A 22,610-nucleotide genomic window follows, 5' to 3' on the forward strand; every position below is an offset into this window, starting at 1 on the left:
CACCCCTGAATTTTGTCGTCAAAATTCGATATTTTTCCTCCTTCCCGTGTAATGATCGCACCATGCACTTGTCGCAGCAATATGTTGTGTGCCAAGTCTAGCTAATGATGATCGCACTTACCATCTGTCAAATGCTATACGAATGACTCTTGAACACATACCAAGCGGTCTGCACGCACCCAACATTCTTAAGCATATGCCCCATTTCATTCCTTTCATCTCCTTCTGCACTTCCATAAAAAAAAAGCTACAACCAAACTTGCCTCAGCTTTATTATTTGTAGGCTTCATAATGGTTTTGGTCAACAACAACAGCATAAAGGGCGCCTTTCGATTCTTCTCGTCTGCACTCGTAGGCATGCAATAAATTGCAATCGGCAACAATAGTGGCCACGTTTACACCAATACATTAGAAGTGTACCCTATTCATACGCCGACGCTTGTAACGCAGCTAAGATATTCACTCACCCTTAGCGGAAACATGCCACATTAGGATAGCAGTGAAAACAAATGCCGCAGTTTCCGCAGCATGCCCGCCATGTGTTTCTATGTCACTTGCAGCTAAGCGTGCCCATCTCTGTTTCCGTCTCCTCAAAGTGGACATGGCTATGTTATTGTCGCACACTTGCCAATATTAACGATAATATTCATTACTGATGCGGAAGAAACTGTTTCAATGCGCGTAATGTACTCCCGAGAAAAAAAGATAATTGCGTTCGGCACGTTTGGCTTGCACCTCCTGCCGCCATTTTTGTTTTGGTATGCCGCACTGACAGCGGCAGCCACCTGCTTGTCATCCCGCAGAAAATGCAGGATGAAAAAAGAAAATGTTTATTTTTGTGGGAAATTTAACACGCGCAATGATTGCGCCCCTGAATTTGCGTCAATTTTTTTGACAAAAAAGTGCGATCATTATGCGAGTAAATACGGTGTATCAAATGCAAAAAGCATCAGCAGGTGACTAAAGTTTGAGGACAGACAACAAGATCTACGCTTGCTTTTGAACAGTTTGTCGTCTATTCTTGCTTTTTTTCAGTTGATTATGCATTTTAGGTGAGTAAACCTTATTGAAAAATGTAATATGGGTGAATTAAAACCTTTTATCAAGATTTTATTTCACTAATGCATTATCTGTGTAGCCACATCCCTGTTTTAGACGAAGCCTCGCAAAACACCAGCCAACACAAGCCTCGCACACCTATACACCGTCATTCCCAAGATGGCACATCACTCGTTAGAAAACTCCCATAGACAGTGGCACCAGATTTCCCTGTAGGTGATATAATGAGAAACTCTATGGGCAGAGCTTTTAGACTGCAATATTATTCTTGTTTGTAAAGAAACTACAAACCAATCCCAAGCAAATGCTGTCCAAATCTCATGACATCACAAGGAACTAGTTTGACAACTTCGAGCCAATCTTTCCACTTTTACATTATTTCTGGTCTGGCACTCTGCCAGCCATAAGGCTGACATTTCTGGTGTTCCAGAAACCAACATTTGTGGTATTCTGGTGGTTTGGCATTACTCGTATATAGTGACATTTCTCGTATTCCGAAAATACCTTGTATTCCAGGAAGGTCTGATATTCCAGAAATCCAGTTTACCAATTCAGCTCAAGTAAACATTTTTCCTTACAGTGTTTCTTTAAACGAACTGTAGAAGGCCCCACCAATTGATTAAAATATTGTTCACATCACTTACCACGACACGATGTGGATTTATCCCAGGCTGCATCACAAGAGTCTCTAGCGTTAACGGCAAGTGACGAATGTCTTCTCCTAAAAGGTAGAGGGAAGAAAGACTTGTATAGAGTCGACAGCAGTAGGACAGTCAAATAATGATCTGAGAGAAAAAAGAAAGACACTTTAATGAAAGGCTGTTAAGTGAGCAACGCACCACTCATTACAATGACAGGTGTCGAAAAGATCTTGCTGCTTGGGGACCTCACACTAGGATTGGGAGAAAGGGGGTTGTCCACTACGTCTCCTAAATATGTGGGATAAAAAGGAAAAAGAATTTGAATATTTAACTTTTTGGCATTACATGCCAAAACCAGGATACGATAATGAGGCACACCATGGTAGAGGACTTTGGGTTAACTTTTACCATCTGGGATACTTTGACATGTACCTAAATCTAAATACTGTATTTTTTCGCATAATGATCGCACTTTTTCGTCAAAAATATTGACACAAATTCCGGGGTGAGATCATTACGTGGGTTAAATTTCCCACGAAAAGAAACAAAAAATTTTTCATTCCGCGTTCGCTGCAGGATGACAACAGGTCAACAAACAGGTGGCTGCCGCTGTAACAGTGTAGGACACCAAAACAAAAATGGCGGCCGGCGGGGCAAACCGAATGCGCCGAACGAGATTTTTTTCTTCTTTTCTATGAGTAAATTATGGGCATTTAAACAGTTTCTTCTGTAATGAATAATATTGTTAATATCGGCAAGTTTGCGGCAGTAACGTGGCCATGTCCACTGTGAGGGGACGGAAACGGAGCTGCCAGTGACATAGAAACACATGGCAGGCATGCTGTGGAAACTGTAGCATTTGTCTTCACTACTATCCTAATATGGCCTGTTTCCGCTTAGGGTGGGCGAATATCTTAGCTGTGTTACAAGTACCGGCGTATGAATAAGGTACACTTCTCACGTATCAGTGTAAATGCGGCTACTGTCGTTGCCGCCCGCGATTTGTTGTGTGCCTAGAGTGCAGAAGAGAAGAATCGAAAGGCGCCTTTTTTGTTGTTCTTGTTGACCACAACCATTCTAAGGCCTACAAGTAATAAAGCCAAGGCAAGTTTGGTTGTAGTTTCTTTTTTTTCATGGAAGTGCAGAAAGTGATGAAAGGAATGAAAAGGGGCATCTGCTTAAGAATGTTAGGAATGTTTGGTGCAGGCTGCTTGGTATGTCTTGAAGTGTCGTTTGCACAGCATTCGGCAGCATTTGACAGATCGTAAGTGCAATCATCATTAGCTAGACTTGGCACACGACATATTGCTGTGGCAAGGTCGCGGTGCAATCATGATACGGGAAAGAAAAAAGATTGAATTTTAATGACAATTCAGGGGTGCGATCATTACACGAGTGCGATCATTATGCAAGTAGATACGGTCCATGAAGCTTGTTGCATTTCCCCTTCATCAAAATGTAAACGGTTGTGTACTAACAGAACATGAGCGACACGGAATTACACACCTGAACAGAACGAAGGGAAGTGTTGGTACTTTTTACAAAAATGTCTTCTTGCCAAGTTCTCCTGAGGCCTGGGGTCAGGGTGAATGCTTCTCCCTGACACTTCAGAGAATTGATATTAGCATGTGGGCGTTCAAACAACAATTCGCATTCATATGCAACACTGACAAGCACTTATGCATTGATTTGATATATACTCACTCTGAAACGGTATGCAGAAACGAATGTCATGGGGGATGGCCCAGCCTTTCGCTTCTACAAAGTGTAGCTGTCAGGAGAGAATACACCAAATGTACTGTTACTTCAAGTCTTGCTCACCTGAACATGCAAAAATTAGTTTGTATCTACCACAAACACATAGTAGGGTACATGGGCACTGTCAGCAAAGAAAGAATTAAACGTGCCATTCTCTCAAATGAAAATTATCTGAGCAGAGTGGTTAGTGGCTTTGGACTGTCTATGAGCCGATGGGAACAGGACTTGGAATCGAGGGCAAGTGTTCGGCACCTAACTCGGCCTGTTTCAAGTTCTTTGACGTTACCCCTAGCAGTTCAAGTGCTTACAAGGAGCAAAAAATACCATTTCAACACAATTGAACATTGCAGGTAACCTGTGTGTCATCGCAAGTTCCCAGACAAAAAACCAAAGCCAGACTCCACAAAAACCTTTTTTTTTATGTAAGAGTGCTAAGAGTGCTGGTTCAATGGTCAGCATTCTTACACTCACTGTTTATGATAGTGATCATGCAGTGTGAAAATGAGACGGTTGCCTTGGCAATGGTCTAATGACACTTGCACAAGAGATGTCATGCAAAAGATATACAAGAAAAGTCTAGCAACACTTCATTCACCTCATCAAAAGCCAGAAGATGCAACAAATGCATACGGTGGCATAGTGATTAGTGACTATGGCATTTCACTGCTAAGCGTGAGGTCGCGGGCTTGATTCCCTGCTGCGGCAGCCACATTTCAGTGGGGGCAACATCCAAAAACATTCATGTATAAGGGAAAATCAGAAAGTCTTTGTCCATATCTTTTCTTTAGCGAAATTATGTCTGTAAATGCAAAGTCAACATATCCATTCCCAGGAGTGGACTTCTCTTGGACCGGCCCAGCATTATCTGCTGGTAGCCCTGCAGCACAGCACCGCTGTCAGTTGTTGATAGCCGTTGTGCTTCACACGTCCATGGCCTACAAGCAACAAAGTGTGACCCGTTTTCTATGGAGCAAGGGACGAATGCCCATCGAAATCCACAAGGAAATGCAGCCCGCATATGGGGAGAGGTGTCTTGCCTTGAAAAGTGTCACGTGGTGGTGTTGTGAGTTTGCAAAGGGCCGTGAAGGCTTGCATGAGAGGGAGTGTTCGGGGAGGCGACGTGTGTCGCTGACTGGTGACAACATTTTCCAAATTTAGTGCTGCAATGGGGCAAATGTCTGAACCGTTGTGGGCACTATGTGGAAGAATAGTGTAAGGTACGTAGAATAGCACGCATACTTGTAACTGCCTGTATATACCTTATTTTGGCTAATAAAAAATAGGGGCAAGGACTTTCTGATTCACCCTAGTATTTAGATTTAGGTGCACGTTAAAGAACCTCAGTCGGTCAAAATTAATCTGGAGTTCCTCACTACGGCATGACTCATAATCATATCATGGTTTTAGCAGGTAAAACCCCATAATTTAAGTGTGAAATCACAATGGTCTGTCTGATAGGAGACTGTAATGCAAGCACTTTGAAAGACAATCTGCATTGACTGTGGATGTTTGCAGACCAGCTCAATGTCTGTGATAATTTCTCACTCTTGGCACTGACATCTACCTATCTATTGTAGTTACAAGGGAGAAAAGGAGGAATTAAACTTTTTGTGACTTCCAAAGTACAATGCAGCCGTTAACCTGATTGCACATAACAAGTTTCACAGCATCAAACAGCACAATAGATCGAGACCCATATTTACAAATCAACCTCACCTTCATGCTACTACAAACTCAACTCCACTGAGTGGAGAAGGGTAGGGTGATCTGTCGATTGAAGTAGTCACTACACTTCAGGAAAACTTCTCACTGATTTCTGGGCTACAATTTTAAAGCAGGTACTTTTAACACCTACTCAAAGGCAGTGGAGAGGTTTTTCTGAAGCAATTTCTCAGTGCAAGAATCACAGCAGGATTACTCAAGTGAGCAGCTCTCTCCACTCTTGGAAGTCAAGGTAGTGCATTGAGTGGTTGAATGTTAAACAACAGAGTGGCAAATACACACTCAGTCACCACCCTTCCACTACGAAACTACCTAAGCAAAAAACCAAATTGAGGAGGGTATGGTACCATAGAAGTCATAAGTCAAAAGGTACCAGTGAGCGAGTGAAACTTTAAAACCTACATCTCTTATATTGTTTGCAAAGAATAAGCATGACTTTCCAAGTAACTAGAATGCCTATCCTCAATTTCTTTGCATTATGTAGTGCAAATTAAATACTTATCGGCAATGAGGCTGTAGATAAAAATGAATCCTAGTTTGTACTTGTGCACTGTGTCATGCTTGTTGGTTTTTTGTAACTGAATTAAGATAATGTATTAAACTAAGAATGTTTTTCAGTAGGTAGGTGACAAATAGAAAGAAAAGAAAGATAGTTGTGAGGGAGAAAAGCGAGATTGTGTCCAAGAGGCTGTAAAATGCACAACATTTTGTGCCATCGTCATCTAATGAGGGTGTAACGGCATGCAACATAAGAGAAACACAATTTTCGCATGCTTCATGCAAAAACAACTCAACATACAAACCTAGGCACAGCTACTACCCACAAAGCAAACAGATCTGGAATGACAATCAAACAAAAGATCACACATAAGCTTGTGCACATAAAATATGAACTTAAACTTCCCAGTGACAAAGAATTTTATCTAAATCACCAAATGTTTGAGTTATTAGAAACCAAATGATGCTTGCAACAACACAAATCCTTGAGTTGGTGTATGAGCAGACATGCAAACAAAGCAGACGTCATAGCTGTCCCCAAAAGCTATCGGTGTTTATTTTTTATCCTTTATCATCAAAGGAGCATGCATATGATGATACCTTATTTACTAATCCAGTGACACTGTACTCTTCTCCACAGCAGCATACTTCAACTTTGGCTATAGAGGCCACTTTCGCGTTCACAGAGAGTGCTTGATCATTTTTCGGAGGGCATATTACGCCAGGTCACAAATAGAAGATCAAATGGCTAGTTTTGATGGGGTAATGTATGCAGGTCTGGCAGCCACTGTGATGCCAAACTACATTGTCACCTTGACGACATGGCCAGTCTTGACTGTGGAATTGTGGCTCCAACTGCCATTTTCCTTACGCTTTCAAATAACCTTTCACATTTGAGTATTAAGAATGGCCATATTCTGATTAAGCATTGCTCTAAGTTTCTGTGTTGAGGTGAATTTGACCATGCAGGATTTGGTGTCTGGACAATCAACTGCACAAAGCAGTAAACGTTTTCAGAAAAATCAACTGAAAGTGCTGAATGAATTTCATGACATAACAATACACCAGATGAAGCTGACCATTCAAAATATCAAACCTGTTTGACCAAACCATAAGAGAAAATTAGCCAAGTTACCATGATTGTGAGCAAGCAGTGCTCACAATCAGGCAAGAAATATCAGTGTACATTCATCAGCTGTGAATGTACACAAACATGGTAAAATTTTTTTCCATAAATGTGTTTTTTTTTAGATTAACTACTATATTTTCCAGTAAATAGTCCACACTAGGTGTCCAGTCCGCAGGTGCAAATTCGGTCTAAAAATAAGTTTTTTTTTTTATAGTGTCTGCAATCTGTACAGCCAATTTCACTGTTATTTAGCACAATAAAAGGCTGCAGGCGCAGTTGGGTATTTTTTTTTTTTGCGTGCACCTATGATCTTTAAAAAAATTAACTGTGTATAGTCAGTGCCCATAGATGGTTAGCATCACGCAAAATTTCAACTTCAACACCTACAGTCCACTGACTACAGTTCGGAAAACATGATAGTCTTTATGATGTGAACTAGTTTGAATTCTGCTTTGAGGCACAAACCGCTTGCAACCACACTTACATCTTCGTAAGGTGAGAACCCGGATATGCCTTTCTGAGTGATGAAGTACCACGAGGAGCGGTAATGCAGGTTCTGTGCCATTGCACTGCCAAGCTCATGAAGGAGCAGCCTGGCAATCTGCGAAAGCCTGTAATCGGCAAAAGGGAACTGTCACGCCTGAGGTGCTATTGCGCACAGATGATGATACAACAAATGCAATCATTATAATATATGGTGACTTGCAGAACGTCTTTCACTACGTGGCGCAGAGATGAGACATCAGTAGGTAAATAGTACAGTCAAGTGCTTAAGTTTATAAGTGCAACATGAACCACTGAACAATACCAGTTCTGCAATGTTTGAAGTGCTTTGACAGGGCTTTGACAGTGTTTGACAGTGTGTCTCAATCTTAAGGTATGCTGCTCAGTACATAATACAGAAAGGCACATGTGCATAGGTAACAGTGCCTCATCGATGCTTACTTCTGGAAATAACTAAAATCCTACTTGAAGAATAAGAGAATCCAAGGGGTTCCATTTTCTCTAAGTCACAACCACATGAAGGCACAGATGAATGAAGCAAGCGAAACCATTCAGCTTGAGGTTGTTGCTCTACATGCAAGTGAACATCTCAAGATTTTTCATCATACAAACAGCAGTCGTGTTTTCCGTTTATAACTCTGATTTGCGAAAAGCTTGATTCCACATTACTAACAGACAATGACACAAGCAACTGGTAGCTTTAACTTATGCAGGCAGGAAGGGCTAGCTTCAGTGCATCTTCTATAGTGCTAGCATTAATCCTGCATTTCTCTGGCCATCTTTCTTAACTTTTGGTTGCACTGAAAATAGTAGGCCTCATTCGGTTTACACTGGTTTCATGAAATGCGAATCGGTGGCCACCTTTCTCACATTTAATCAGTTCATACCAAATAGTCCAAACCATGACCATAACATGCTTGACTCATTCCATAGGTTCCTATATACTTTCGTGCCCACACAATCCATCCAGCAATGCCGTTAAACCTCCTCACTAGACCTCCTTGCATTTCACCTATGATGCCTACTGTACTTCATATCTCGCAAGTAATTTGCGTCGCTGCTGAAGGTATGACGCATACACAGGCAATATCCTTGTACAGTGGAATATAGTTTCATGTATAACTGCCTCATTAATGACACCAATACAGGATTTATTTTTTTTTTGCTTGGTACATGATATGTCACTGCGACACATTACATATTGGGACCTTTGCACATGCACGTTGTATATCGTGAATTCAGCAGCTGCTGAGCAGATGGCACGGTGCAGCTGAACACATCATAAGGGGCATTCTTCCTATTGTAAAGGAGGCCTGCAGCTTCCATAGCGCTGATAACTACTTATGAGATGGAGCATTGCTAAACCTTTTGAACAGAAGCCACTGTGGATGGTCCACAAACTTTAGCTGCAAATGACGGCAATAAATATGTTTATGTTGTACTTTTAAAACTCTACATCGCTTTCTTTTGTTACACTAGCATGCAATACATCTTCAATTATAAACAAAAGCACAAGGAAGCATGTTCAAATAAATTAGAGCAATTTCTTAGGCTTGTTCATTTCTCGTAGACACACATTATTTGCAGCAGACTGTTTGTTTGTGTCAGTGCACATGTTACTGGCCCTTAGATTCATCAAGCAATAAAATCTGTGCAGAAAAAAAGTACAGCTACAGCGTGCATCATGCTATTGCATTGTCTGTCCTATTCTGGGCTGGCATTGCCGACAAGTGCCGGCACTAGGCGCAATGGCCGGTGCCCTGCAGTACTGGCATGGATGGGGGGTCATGAAAGTACAGGAAGCTATAGGCTTATTGAGTCATCAGTGACTTAAGCAGTGCGCCTTCAATGGTTACCAAAAATATAAATTCAAGTACAAAATTATCCTTTTAGCATGTGACAGCAAACGACACTTCAACAGAATCAACTCACTTGCGCGTGGGTTCATCAAACGTGAGAAGAATCAGGATATCTCCTTGCCTCAGGTTTAGAAGGAGTGTCTCAAGTTGAGATGAGTCTGGAATTACAATATTTAACCAAAAACCTTCAACTAAACATGAAGTACTTGCAGTGTAAAGTGCACAAAAGAACATGGTTGCGATTTGTACGTTTCAATGGTCCCATAATGTAATAGAAACCAGCTTTTCAATGAAAGTAGACCATGCTGCAACACATGTACGTAAGATTTCATCTTGAATGACAAACCTCTGGAAGTAATTTCTACTATACAAGAGGTGACTTCTCAACCTAACCATGATACATTTGCCTCAGCTGAAAGTTAGTCTTGCAACTCATAGTAAGTAGATGTCCTTGCAAGGCCCCATATAAAATTTCTCACTAATAGCTTATTCTTTGTTTCAGATATTGAAAGAGGGGCAGAAGGTGATCACTGTCTGAAAGATCGATAATGTGAGAGAATGTGCAGTTATTGAATACCTGTTGAAAGAGTGCATGACTGACCAGGACATTCACAAGGATAGGATGGAAGCATACGGGGAGTATGCCTCATCTTATTCCATTGTGAAAAAGTGTGTGGCTGAATTCATTACTCAGTCCAAAAAGCCCCTTGCAGTGAAAGACCAGCAACTGCCGGCACAAAAGAAAACATCACAGCAATCCACGATATTGTAACGGCAGACAAGTGCTCGACAGAATGTTTCATCGCAGAGAAAGTGGGAATGTCCCAGGAACAGGTTGGACACATCTTAACAGTTGTACTCAACACACACAAGGTGTAAAGTCTGTTGGTCCTCAAGATATTGACATCTGAAAACAAACACCTGAGGCACACCATGTCTGCCGCAAACTTGACCCTCCTTGAGGCAGATCCTGCGACTTTTCTCAAACTTTTTATGACCAAGCAAGAAGCATGTGTACGCCACTTTCAGTCACAGTCCAAAGTGCAACTAAAGCAGTTTAAATACCTCTCCTCCCCAACCCTACATAAATTTCAATCAGTCCCATCAGCTGGCAAGGTGATGGTCCTTGTTTTTTCAGATGCGAGAGGTGTCATCCTGACTGAGTACCCCAAAAAGGGTAAGACAGTGAAAGCAGCACATTACGCTGCCATAGTGAAGCACTTTCGAGAGGCCATCAAGGCGAAATGGATTGGCACGTTGAAGAAGTGTGTCCTTTTCCACACCGCACCGCTGCACAAGTCCATCATTGCAATGCCTGTCACAGAGTTGTGTGGCTTCAAACTGCCTCCAGATTTTCCCTACTCGCCAGGTTTGGCTCCCTCAGACTTTCATCACTCCCCTAAACACAGCACCAGTCCTACATTCAGAATCACTACGCCCGAGCGATGGGAGGCTATGCTGCTCAGCGAACCTGCTGGCTTTAAACCTGCTGTGGTGAAATAAGCACAGCCCATTATGCCGCTACACTGACTGAAGGCTGGCTTCAAAGAATTCAGCACATTGAACACCTATGCACTGCAAAGAGGAACATTGGGAATCATACCTTCTTCGTAAGTGTCAAAATGGCTGACATGCTGCACAAATCGTGTGATGCTATCGATGACTGCCACATTCATGCCACGTCCACCACTGTTTAGGTTGGCTCCAAGGATGCTGCCATGCAGAAATATTAGTATTACAACAAGAAGAAAAAAAAGAGCAAGCAAACTAGTAAAGAACTCTATTGCTAAGGTTTTTGAAAAGTTTATATACTACTCTTCAGATATAGAGAACAATATCTGCCCACAAGGATCGTAAGCCCACAAGCAATGATATCACGCTCGTAGGTTATAAATTACAGTGTGAGCACAATGACCACATTGCAATCCACTTACACATAAAGTAGGTGTAGTTTCAGATAAAATACAAACAGTGATGTGTTACTGCATATTCTCCGTCGAGCAAAACAATGCTACTCATTAGATATATCAAAAAAGAAAAGGAGACTAGGAATTGAGCACTTGTCATTATTGTTTACAACTTATTCGAAGCTTCCAAGACCAAAAACTCTTCATATTTTCTAATACCTCTCCGTGGCTCTTGAAAAAATAGGTACACAGAAACTGTATGCTAATGGCATGTATAACTGTGACAATGATCCCACTCTGTCTTCCAAAGTCATAAGGAAATCTCCAAGTTTTCATACTATTTTCCATCGATGCACAACCTTGGCTGGTCATGGTGGTCCTTGCCAGTAAAGATGTGGACCGCAAAGGAGTCATTGGCGCATGGTTCGGGTAAACCACAGTTGGGAACACGCTCACCGATTAGTACTGCTGGTACAACATGTATGATCCTGAAGAGAACAAGAGGTTGAAAGCAAGTTTGTATAGACCCATAGTTCTTTCTTTCTTTCCTTCCTTCTTTCTTTTTCTTTTCCTCCTATGGACTATCTTAAAATGTGAAAAGTATGTCATTTGCATTTATTATAAACCCAATCAGCTCATCAAAACTCCAAAAGAATGCAATAGGTACATCTGGGGATATATGGGTAATAAATGTGTAAGTCACATGGAGAACCATCGACTAAGCAAAATTTTTTTATTCATAGATATATGCTTTGGACATGTTGAAATTTTCAGTTCCATTTATATTTTACATTGAAGAACAAAACTGTTTATTCGAACACTATTGTGGCTTACCAAATTGAAATGTAGTTTGACCAAGTCAGTGGTGGTTGTAGCAACAATTTCACCATGCTTTGAATGTGTTGCATACGCCACTGTTATTCTGAAAGCTGTAACATTCTTGACACAATAACCGGATATCAGAAGCACCTCTGGCTCAAGAGCACAGACTGAGCACTAAACAGTGCAGTGGAAGCAAAGATGATAACAGTGGCATGGGAAAAGTTGAAGATCAACAGTACAATAACTGAGCTCATGTATAAAAGTGCTAATGAAACAAACATAAACTAAATCTGCAGGAGTCCAATTTAGAGGCATTGAAATTCAGCCCTCACTGACAACTTAATCTAAAAGCACACACTGATGTCATAAAGGTTATAAATGGAAGTTTAGCTATTAAATACACAGTTACTTGTACAAGTGTAAAACGGTCACTGAGCCACTAAATACAACAGCATGTTAGTTACAAAGTGGAAAAATGAAAGCTATTTTGCTGATCTGACCAATGCATTCAACTGATGATGAGAGAACTACTAACTGTAAATAAATATTGTGAAGAAGAAGATACACAAAATTGGCTTTTAAGAAGACTGAGTGGTAAGACAGATATGAATCCTAACTGAAAATGCAGGCATCTTTGTGAAAGTGAAGTTGTGAATGAGAGAAAACACGGGTACTGGGTGAATATGCCAAAAGCGCAAAAGAAAAATTTATTTATTTATTTACCATATCTGGGGAACCTTAAGGCATTACAGCAGAGGGGGATCACAAAATATACAAAAATTACAAGTGAGAAAAAACCAGCTTCAATAAAATAATGAGTACGCACATTATAGATTCACCAAGAAACTATGAATATGCATATCAGACGTACAATCAATAACTGAGGGAAAATAACATTTGAAGAACCTTTCTGTGCCATTTTATTTCACGAATCTATATGTAATGTCATACATGACAAGATATTAGTTCAGTTGGTAGTGCTACTTTCCACATGCTGTGTCAGTTAAGCAAAGGAAGTAAGTGCTCATGTAGAGGGCAACTTACTCCGATTCCGTGTCCACCTTCAATGCATTCAAGAATCCTGTTAAGCTCGTCATACTCATGTGTATGTCCTCGTAGACAGAACCTGCTGAAAAACGTGCAAATCAGAAGTTAAGTCAGAGCCTCACCGATCAATTTGATTTTATACGTTGAATTAGGTCGGAAACAACCCATAAGATTACTGCTCCTACGAACACTCAATAACATTGAGCTCAAGATAACAGCATACCTCAAAGATGTTTTCATAATTTGCAGCAACCATGCATGGAAAGCAAGCACAAACAGAGATTTCGAGACTTGAGCTCAGAAAACATTTCATAGCTAAGAACTGTTTATTACTGGCTGGCCGGATTTGCTAAAAATGTATTAGCTGCCACAATCGTCCGGCGCCTGCTCTTACCAACCTCTCCAGCGCACAAACTTCCTTACAAACACAGGCGCGACTTGGTTGGTTATGCCACACGGCAGCCGTGATGTGCAGGTAAGCCAGCTAAAAGTGATACGCTTACGTGCTTTTGCATAACAAGTCACGTAAAGCGAAACAAAGGGCAGCTTACAGATAAGAATAAGTTATTTGAGAATATTTGTACAGTTTATTCGCCTGTACTTTACAGAGATGGAAATAAAACGGCGATAGTTGGCAACTCACCAGTGGAGTTCAACCCCAGTGCATAATCACCGTTACCGCCGCTATAACCTGAGGGAACAAAAAGGCAACTTCGGTATCTGTACTAATATTCAGCAACATTTGAGAAGGCTTACCTTTCCAGGATATCCAGGGTCTAAAAAGTAAGTACAGCACGGAGATGGCAAGAACGAGCTTCAGACGCAAGTGAGCACCTGAAAATGAAACCGCATCATAGCGCGATTGTACAAAGCACACAAGTGTCACAGCTCAGCTTACCACTCCCGCCCTTAAATAGCTTGTAGCAGATGACTCGCGCTATAATTGCCATGTTTTACGCGTTTTTGTACAACTGTTTCTCGCTGAATAAACTAGGTATCACATTTTCTTATGCACTTTTCTCGTAGGGAACTTCCCTACTCAGGGAGGCGCCATGTTGAAAGTGGTTGCCAGCTTGCGAACGAGTAACCGCTAAATTTTGTTAGTGCACTCATGGTAAACGTTGATCATGGTAGAGACAACACATAGGAGGTCGTTGGTTGCTCATGGTTTGTGATTCACCTTAGGTAATCGACTCGCGATTTAATGGATTTATCAGGCAACAGGCACACGCATATTTCGCTCGAGATGTCTGTTTTCGCGCACTCCTCCATCAATACTGCGTGGCATTGCGGCATTGCGAAATCTGTCATATCGTACACGGAGTTTCCTACAGAAATAAACAGGAATCTCGCATATATCCTCAGAAGCTCAGATACATTTCCTTTCTTCAAAACTCCAGGCTCGCTACTTTCCTGTTAATAATACCATGTCACGTTTGGAGACAAGATAAGCCCAAAAATGTGCAAGCTTTTCATAATGTATGGCTAAAAAACTTTTTTTCTCCACCTGGCCATCATACCCTGGGAAGAAAAAAATACTGCATTAGATGGTTAGAGCACCACAATAATTTACTATAATACTTGTTTCTACAAATTAATCATCACGGCTGTCACGTGCGAAAGAAGCCGGAAGAAATGCATACAGAACTTTCGTTTGCCTTTTTTATGGACAGGGTCGTCGTGCCTGGTTTTATTGCTTCACGACGACTAACATTTTTTTTTTTTTATATCGTGTCGTTGTCACATGTTAACACAGCGTTGATGATGCCAGATATGGCATTTCGAGACATTTCTCAGCGTAAAAATTTAAATTGTCTTAATTGCTAAATGTCATCACTTGCATAAATGCGAGAAGCGTGTGGTCAATTGTTTCTGATGAGCGACTTCGAAAATAGCACACGTTTAAACGCTGTGTTTCCTGAGGAAAGACAAAATAAATAAATAGCCGTCTCATTTTGCTAAATCCTTCCGTTTTAAAGCATGTCGACGTGGAATGGCCCAAAAATGAAGCCCCCCTTTTCGTGACCTGTGCCCAATGCAGCTTAGAGTAATTAAATAATTTCTACACTAAATGCAGTGTGCGACACAGTACTTCTTAAATGCTACCATTAACGTCTTACCTTAATTATTTGTGCCATGGGTAGCAGCGATAAAAAGCTCCAATGCTTGCATTGGAAGCGTATTTTATCACAAAGAACAGAGAATCACGCATAAACGTGAAGCTTCTGTGTTGCACACGGTCGAATATGAATTCTTGAGCACCCAACCGCCATTCATGCAAATGCATGAACGTGCGTGTGTGTGCGTGCATGTGTGTGCGTGCATGTGTGTATGTTTGTTTATTGTTTGTTTGTTTGAAATACTCTCAATGCTATTACGGCGTTGTAGCCCTCCCTTTATTGATGTGTAGCCCTATGTATCCCTCCCTCCAGTATCCTAAACTATGTAATCGTCTTTGTGACGATAGTTCACCTCAGCAGTTTCTCAATACCATGCATAGTTTCGGAGTAATTCTTCTATCGTCGAACCATTCCTTTCAGGTTTGTTTGTTGGGTTATATATATATATATATATATATATATATATATATATATATATATATATATATATATATATATATATATATATATATATATATATATATATATATATATATATATATACTGCTGCGTCACAATATTTACAGGTTTGCGCATCATTGTTGACTGCTCATAAGTGTACTTGAACAATATGCAAATCCCTCCATTAAAAGGCTGAAAATTTTGGGCGCTCCTGATGCTACATTTTGAGATATGCGAAAGCATATACAGAGTGTCATAATTTTTTTTAGCAGCGCCAAAATTTTTAAAAGTGTCCTGTGGTAAATAGCACGATTCTAATCATTGACCTAAATTACTCGATGAGGTGAGCATTATTTCTGAAGAAGCAAAAACGCTTAACGGACTAATTAACGTAATTACACGAATTGCGTTTCAATTAATTAATTTATAACGCATATTTCATTCCACGAATTGTAGTTAGTAAAATCACAAGATATATCCACTTGGAACGGTTTTGAGATATGCGCCGTCAAACTTGCGGTAAAGACGCGCTGTTCCACTTGCTTTCTTAGGAAAACGCTGTTTTGTGCATTGAAGCACAAAAGCAATTGGAACACCAATGCATTTCGTCGGACACTGAAAATTAATATACGGAAACTGGTATAGTCCTGCGGATTAGTTTCAAGTGGATACGCCCTGCGAACCCACCGGCTACAATTGATTCGTACATTAAAATATGTGCCGCAAAGTAAATAATTAAATAAATTAATTAGTGCAATTATGTTAATTATTCGATCAGGCATTTCGATTGCAGATGAAATGGTCGCCTCATTGAGCAATTTAGCTCAAGGGTTACAATATTTTGCTATATACCAGAAGCAATTTTAAGAAATTTGGTGCATCTTAAAAAATATTTTAAAAAAAGAACACCTGGTATATGTGGAGTCTCTCTAATCGGCGATATGTGAATCGTTTCTTCCTGCTCTGCTAATTGGTTTTCCTCGTCATTTGTCTATGTTCACTCGTTACTGATCATTGATATATAAGCCCCACGATGAGCGACCACCGGTTGTGGCGCACCAGCAAAGCCACGTCCCGGTGCACATCCTGCGAAGCACACGCAATCTTTCATATTTACTGCGCTGTGAACTCGGGCGCGTTTATCAGCCGTCTCGCCTTTTTACGTGTCGAACATGCGCAGCGCGTAGGTCGACCGGGCGTTTCGGGGAGGCGAGGCCCTCTGGATTGTTTCTGGATTGTTTCTGGATTGCACTGGTGTTTATTGGTTTCCTGGTAAAGCAGCCCAAAGCAGACACGAATCTTACCCAAGCGCGCCGTCCATTGTTTTAAAGCGAAGCTCTCTTTGTTTAATTTCCCGTGTTTAACCATGGCTGCCTGGCTGCTGGTAGCTGTTTGGTCGGTCAGTATCTCGACGGATATATTTCAGGATATGTATACAAAGGTTATACGTGAGCACGAATGAAAGTACCAGCGAACTGGCATGTAATACCCTGCTGTATGGTGGACCAGGTGTGCGCCCCTCTGTTCTGCGTAACAAAAAGTTAGCTCCCTCTAAAATGTATCTCTCAAACACGCCGATACGTTAATAAAATGGTGAGTTATACTCCAGGGAATGTTTGATTGACTCAATTTCATGTGATTTAGCCATTTGGTATGTCCTGGGGGGTGTGTCCACTCTTGGCCACTCCTTCAAAATGGGTACGTCCCACTGTGACACAACAGGTACATAATCCCTAACTGTTGCTTGCTTGATACGGGTCGCACTTTTCTGCGCGCACACCTGTCATCACTATTCTTCCTTCGAGAAGCACCATACATTGATATTCATCCTTGTGACATCGATCGCTGCGTGTACGTCTCGCGTTGTGCATCCGCCTGAACTGCAGTATATGCATTTCGGCATAACTTGCGAGCGATGTACTGCATAAACATTACAAAAATTTCAAGACAATGAAGTTTTGACCTTTGTAGTGGAGAAACCTATAAAGATTGGATGACATTACCCGTTACCCAGAATGGAAGTAAAGCAAATTGAACGCATCGCCGTTAATTGTAAAACACGCACACACACACTTTCTGATCAGAGTAAGAAAGAGAGAGAGCAAAGAGAGGAAAGGCAGGGAGGTCAACCAGACGAGCGTCCGGTTTGCTGCCCTGCACTGGGGGTGAGGGAAAGGGGGAATAGAAAGAAGAAAAGAGGAAGGAAGTGATTACTGTGCGCAGTGAAACACCGTGACACTATATACACTATACGGGGAACCTTTTTTTGTACGCCGCCGTTGTTTGTGGTCTCCCTTCTTTTCTGCCACGAAACCTCCAATTGCCTTTTACTGATCTCTGTTGCGGAGATGATTACTTTCCCCCTGCTGTCCTAGAACCCAAGCGATTCAAGGAGGCCAGAGCAAATGCTCCTCTTCCTTGGTGTACCTCACTTTATAAATACGCGTTCTAAAGCCTCCTGATCTCGCTTCGAAAAGGAGCCTGCCTTTGAATGATCATAAATTGTTTCTTTTCCGATTTCGTTTTTTTTCTCTTAGGTAGTTACTCTCAGCAGGTTTCTTTTCCATTGCCACAACCCATGAGATCGTATCAGCCTCTCTGACTTTGCGTTTGCCGTTCTTTGTTTTCGTGTTGCTTACCACACCGGTTGCTTACTTGCTGGTAAGCTTCCTAGTTCTTTTCCTCCACTCTGAGTCTGTTTTTTTTTTGTACACATACCTGAACACTCTCGCAACCCATTTACTTTCTTTCACATTCCTCAGTCGTCTTTTAAGACCAATTTTACTCTGAACTTCCCTCACTTCATTATTTGTCGAGCCTATATCACCATGCACAGCTTCGTGTGTAGTCTTCCCGTGGGCACCCAATGCAATGCATTCCACTGTCCTTTCGTTGCCATCGAGTCCAGATTGTGCCTCTGACTTTAAGCAAACAACCACATTTCCAAATCTAAGTACTGGAACCATTGCACCTCTCCTCACACCTGGAAGCACTTCGCACCTGTTGTATCGCCATAGCGCTCTGTGTTTCATTGTGGCCGCAATTCGCTTCCTCTTTGCTGTTATTGTGTTTTCCTGTGTTTCCATATATATATTGCCTTCGTTTATCCGTTGTTAGATACGGGACCTTTTCCTGAGCCTACTTCGAGTTCACCAGACCACATCGAATCGCGTCACACCCTAATTAAGGAGCGCAGAAGCACATCTACCACGTTCCCGAGGCGCGGCACGTCCAAACAAGTTGGCGTCCCCCACCTCGTGCGCCGCATGTGGAGGTGTTGTCCCACTGCTTGACTCTTCCCTAAAGTGTAGCGGGAGCCTGGCACGGTTCTAGGTAACGTGGGTCCCGAGCCAAGCTGCTTTGCAGCTCTGAAAGGTCGCTCGAAGACAACCCGTCTCCCCCCATCCGCCTATTGTGACGGCAGTTGCAGACCAGGAAGGCAATACCGCAGACAAGTAATCCCTCGGACAATTGGAGCCCAAGGAGCGACCCTCTGCGCCGGGTGTGACTTACATTCGCACGGGCGCCTGCCATTGGTCGAAAATGACGCCACCTGAGCGGGCTCGCCTATTGGCCGAACGTCACGTGGCTTCGAGACACCGAAGGGGTTAAAAGCCAGAGACCGGGAGCAGCAAGAGAGCATTCCTTCATTCATCTCTTTCGAGCTTCTTGCCACGGGCCGAGTTGCTGCCGGCCAGTAATGACTTTATGACTGTTAAGTTCTTTGTACCCTCACTGTAAATAACGTAAATAAATCTCCAGTTTTCTTCTCAAAGTCCTCCTCAACCTCGGCCAACTCCCGCACCCAACGGCAAGGTCCAAAATCTGGGGGACAGCAATTGGGATTGTCCTCCAGATCCAACACCGTACACCAAGTTATTTGTACACTTTACCAGAGGTATTTCCCGGTTCTGTATTGCGACTGTCTGCTCTTTGTTTACATTGAATACCACTAAATCCCGCCACTGCAAAATTTGACAACATTGCGGAATTTGATAGTGTGCAGAATAGCACTCCCAGCGCCTTGCAGAACAAATCGGCGACACTGCAGCATCCTGCAGCCACAGCCTCCAGGATTTACCATTTGTGTGACGCTACTCCTCACCTTGCTGGATTAGGGTTCCCCGCGCAAGGTTGGAGAGGGGCTTTTCGCAATATCTCCAATTCGCAGAGCAACGCCGCCCTCCTTTAGAATGCCGTAGATGTGGAGTCCATATAGGTAGAGGTTATTGGCTGTACTCACGTTTCACAACGTTCTTTAAGTAGGCGTATATGCTGTTGCACCGACTTTCTGTGTCTTCTCAACATGATGATAATCATTGCCCTCTGGTACAGTAAGTAGCCGTACTACTCTCTTAGGAGTCGGCTAAGAATCTGGTGACGTCCCTGGCGTGCTCATAGAAATCATAAGGAGTGTCAAAATCGAATTAGAATCTACGACATTGGTAAGAGAGAGAGAGAGAAATGTCCTATACTGACAGCAGAGAATAAAAACGAAAAAAAAAAAGAAAGCACGTCTTCGTCATCGTATAACCAAGTTTCCTGTGAATCTGGCTCCAGAACTGGCGGAACCAAGGGATAATGCTGTCGTTCCCCTGTTAATTGCCTTCAGACGACGTATGCATGCATTGTGTCCTTAGTGTTGTAGGGAGAAGAATACAGCGCCACGTCTACCGCTTGTTTTTTGTATTTTTTTTATAAGGTAGCCTTTGTTGAATCGTCGTGGTTGTGTATGTCCTTGGTTCGAGGAGAGGAAGACGAAGCGGCGTGTACACGCGCACAGCGCTCGAGAGCCGCTCGCGCGACGGCTTCGAGCGCAGCGTCGGGCGCGGGTCAGGCCGGTCCGCAGGATTAGGCCGAACGAAATTTTCACCATGTAGGCTCCGATGTCAGATCAGGCCGCAAAGGTAACCGCGGCGTACTACCCACCAGGCGAACAGGGTAAGCCAGCGGCCACGCCCATCGACATCACCCCGAACGTATTCATCAAGCCGCCACTAACCATTGACGTCGGGAAGAGCACGGGCAAACCTGAAGTCACCACCAAGAGGCATGTGACTCCGGACGGCATCGTCATCAGCCAAAAGAGGGAGACGTACCCCATTAAGCCCAATGTCGAGACGCTCGTCGTCGAGGCACGACCCCCAACTCCGCCGCCGCAGGTCCACCGGCACTGCCTCCGTGTGCGGCCAGTGCCTGCGCATGCTCTCGTGCCTTTCAACAGGCCCATACCTCCGCCAGCGACACTGTGCCCGCCACCGGTGATACCGGGTGGATATCGCCGCGCGTCGGCAGCTGAGGCCGCTCAGAGATTCAGTCGCAGCGTCCAAACCGAGTGTCCGGTTCATTTCAGGGCCTCCTTGGAGACTCAGACCGTCGATACTGCTAATAACATCACCGGCATCCCGTTCACACCCATCTATATGCCGGCTTCGATGCAGAGGCAGCGGCAGAACAGCATCGTCCACGAGTCGACCGTTGCCCCGACGCACAACTTCAGGATCGTTACGCCGCCTCCCGTGGTCGAGACTGCGGCGGTCGGCGAGGCGCAACGCGCGGTCGTCACTCTCGAGAACGAGTACGACATCAAATTTCCGGCTCCCCCGCGGCGCGAGCCGTCGGTGAGGGCGATAGGCTGCGGATCAATGGACGAGGATGACTTCCTCGGCAACGCATCGATGGTCGCACAGACCACCATAATCCTCAACGAGTGCTCGCCGGGCAGCCCGGGGAACATCATCGTTCGTCGCGGAAGCAGCGCCACCAACCTGGCGGCGTCCCCCATGGCGACGATAACGCTGCCTCCAACTGGTCAGCGAATGACGACGCAGCAGATCACCATCCCGTCCGTCGGACCGGTCCAGGTGTCCCCGCCGCAGACGTCCATGATGCCGCAACCGCAGACCATATCGCACGTGCAACAGACGACCTCGGGGGCGCAGCCGATGGCCACCGTCAACATCACGTCCCGCATCCGCGACCTGACCGACCAGGTGATGCGCGAGTCGCGCCGCGTGGGCCGCGCCCGAGACCGGCTGCGGTACCGCCGTCCGGCGCCCCTGAGCCGCGTGTACTCGGCCGAGAACAGGCTGCACAACCTCATGAGCCTGGAGAGCCAGCTGGCCAACGAGATCGCGAACTACCGAAACTCGGGGCGCGTGCGCGACCCCGACTTCCTCGCGACGCTGGCGCAGACGGAGGACAAGCTGCGGCGCTTGATCAGCGCGGAGAACGACGTGGCGCGCGACATGCGCCGCTTCAAGAAGGAGAGCTTCAAGCAGGAGAGCTACAAGGTGATCAGCCCGCGCCGAAGCATCACGCCGGCGTCGTCGTTCACTTCGACCACCATTTCCTCGTACAGCCCACCGTCGAGTCCCATGCCTCCCATGTATCCGATGCCGGTCATGCCGATGATGCCGCCCATGCCGCCGCCGCCGCCGCCGCCCATGATGGGGGGCCAGATGATGCAGCAGCAGCAGTTCCCAGGGCCTGGCATGTATCCGGGTATGATGCGCATCAGCATCGAGTCTCCCGAGTGTACGTGCACGAGCTTCACCTCGTCGAGCTCCGCTTCGTCCGGCTCATCGGACTCGTTGTCCAAGAAAAAGGAAGAGACCAAGGTGGTTGTGGAGATGCCCAAGTCGCCGCCGCCGCCACCGCCTCCTCCGCCACCTCCTCCGCCTCCGCCCGTGGACCCGAACGCTTCTCCGTCGCCGGACGAAGGAGGCAAGAAGAAAAAGAAAAAGAAGAAGAAGAAAAAGAAGAAGAAAGGCTCACCGGACGGCAAGAAGAAGAAGAAAAAGAAGAAGAAGAAGAAGAAGCACTGAAAGATCGGGCAGAGACAAAACGCGGGACTGTGACAGAAATCGGATTAAATTCAGGCCTCTACAGGCCGCGCTTCGACGTAAACTTTTTTTGTCTCTCCAACTTTTGTGGAGCGTATATATCCAAACACGTCATCGAGGTCACCGTAACGGAGTACAGGGCTGGTATAATGTAAGGATTCCTTTCACTCTATTTTATTCGTCATCATCTACCCTTCAAGGCCGGCCGATTGTGGTGATAACGTAGGCGGAGCGCCGCTCGAACCACTAACGAAGCGA

General features: G+C 44.0%; 2 protein-coding genes across 4 annotated transcripts in view; one reads left to right on the top strand and one right to left on the bottom strand.

The window, feature by feature from the left end:
- The window catches only part of LOC135913918 (protein O-linked-mannose beta-1,2-N-acetylglucosaminyltransferase 1-like), a 29,932-nt gene extending 10,111 nt beyond the window's left edge, over window positions 1-19,821 (bottom strand). The window contains exons 1-12 of one of the 3 annotated variants that reach the window (XM_065446610.1): window positions 19,751-19,821; window positions 13,703-13,780; window positions 13,590-13,637; window positions 12,944-13,028; window positions 11,416-11,565; window positions 10,774-10,883; window positions 9,244-9,328; window positions 7,292-7,418; window positions 3,405-3,471; window positions 3,207-3,305; window positions 1,899-1,988; window positions 1,704-1,780 (exon numbers count right to left, since the gene is read on the bottom strand). In XM_065446610.1, the coding sequence (XP_065302682.1) occupies window positions 1,704-1,780; window positions 1,899-1,988; window positions 3,207-3,305; window positions 3,405-3,471; window positions 7,292-7,418; window positions 9,244-9,328; window positions 10,774-10,883; window positions 11,416-11,565; window positions 12,944-13,002 (864 nt within the window). In that variant the 5' untranslated portion in view covers window positions 13,003-13,028; window positions 13,590-13,637; window positions 13,703-13,780; window positions 19,751-19,821. Of the gene's footprint in view, window positions 1-1,703; window positions 1,781-1,898; window positions 1,989-3,206; window positions 3,306-3,404; window positions 3,472-7,291; window positions 7,419-9,243; window positions 9,329-10,773; window positions 10,884-11,415; window positions 11,566-12,943; window positions 13,029-13,589; window positions 13,638-13,702; window positions 13,781-13,844; window positions 13,984-19,750 lie in introns of those variants that run through there. The other 2 variants (XM_065446609.1, XM_065446608.1) reach the window with 2 other exon arrangements.
- A 572-nt stretch (window positions 19,822-20,393) lies between these two features.
- LOC139060340 (proline-rich protein 36-like) lies at window positions 20,394-22,334 on the top strand. Its single transcript, XM_070539452.1, has one exon. The coding sequence runs from the start codon at window positions 20,394-20,396 to the stop codon at window positions 22,332-22,334; it is 1,941 nt and encodes a 646-aa protein (XP_070395553.1).
- The last annotated feature ends 276 nt before the right edge of the window (window positions 22,335-22,610 follow it).

The sequence above is a fragment of the Dermacentor albipictus genome, chromosome 5, assembly GCF_038994185.2.
Source record: "Dermacentor albipictus isolate Rhodes 1998 colony chromosome 5, USDA_Dalb.pri_finalv2, whole genome shotgun sequence".
In the NCBI taxonomy this organism is placed as follows: Eukaryota; Metazoa; Arthropoda; class Arachnida; order Ixodida; family Ixodidae; genus Dermacentor; species Dermacentor albipictus.

Coding starts and splice junctions, on each gene's coding strand:
- LOC139060340 (XM_070539452.1), top strand. CDS start 20,394: ATGTCAGATCAGGCCGCAAAGGTAACCGCGGCGTACTACCCACCAGGC.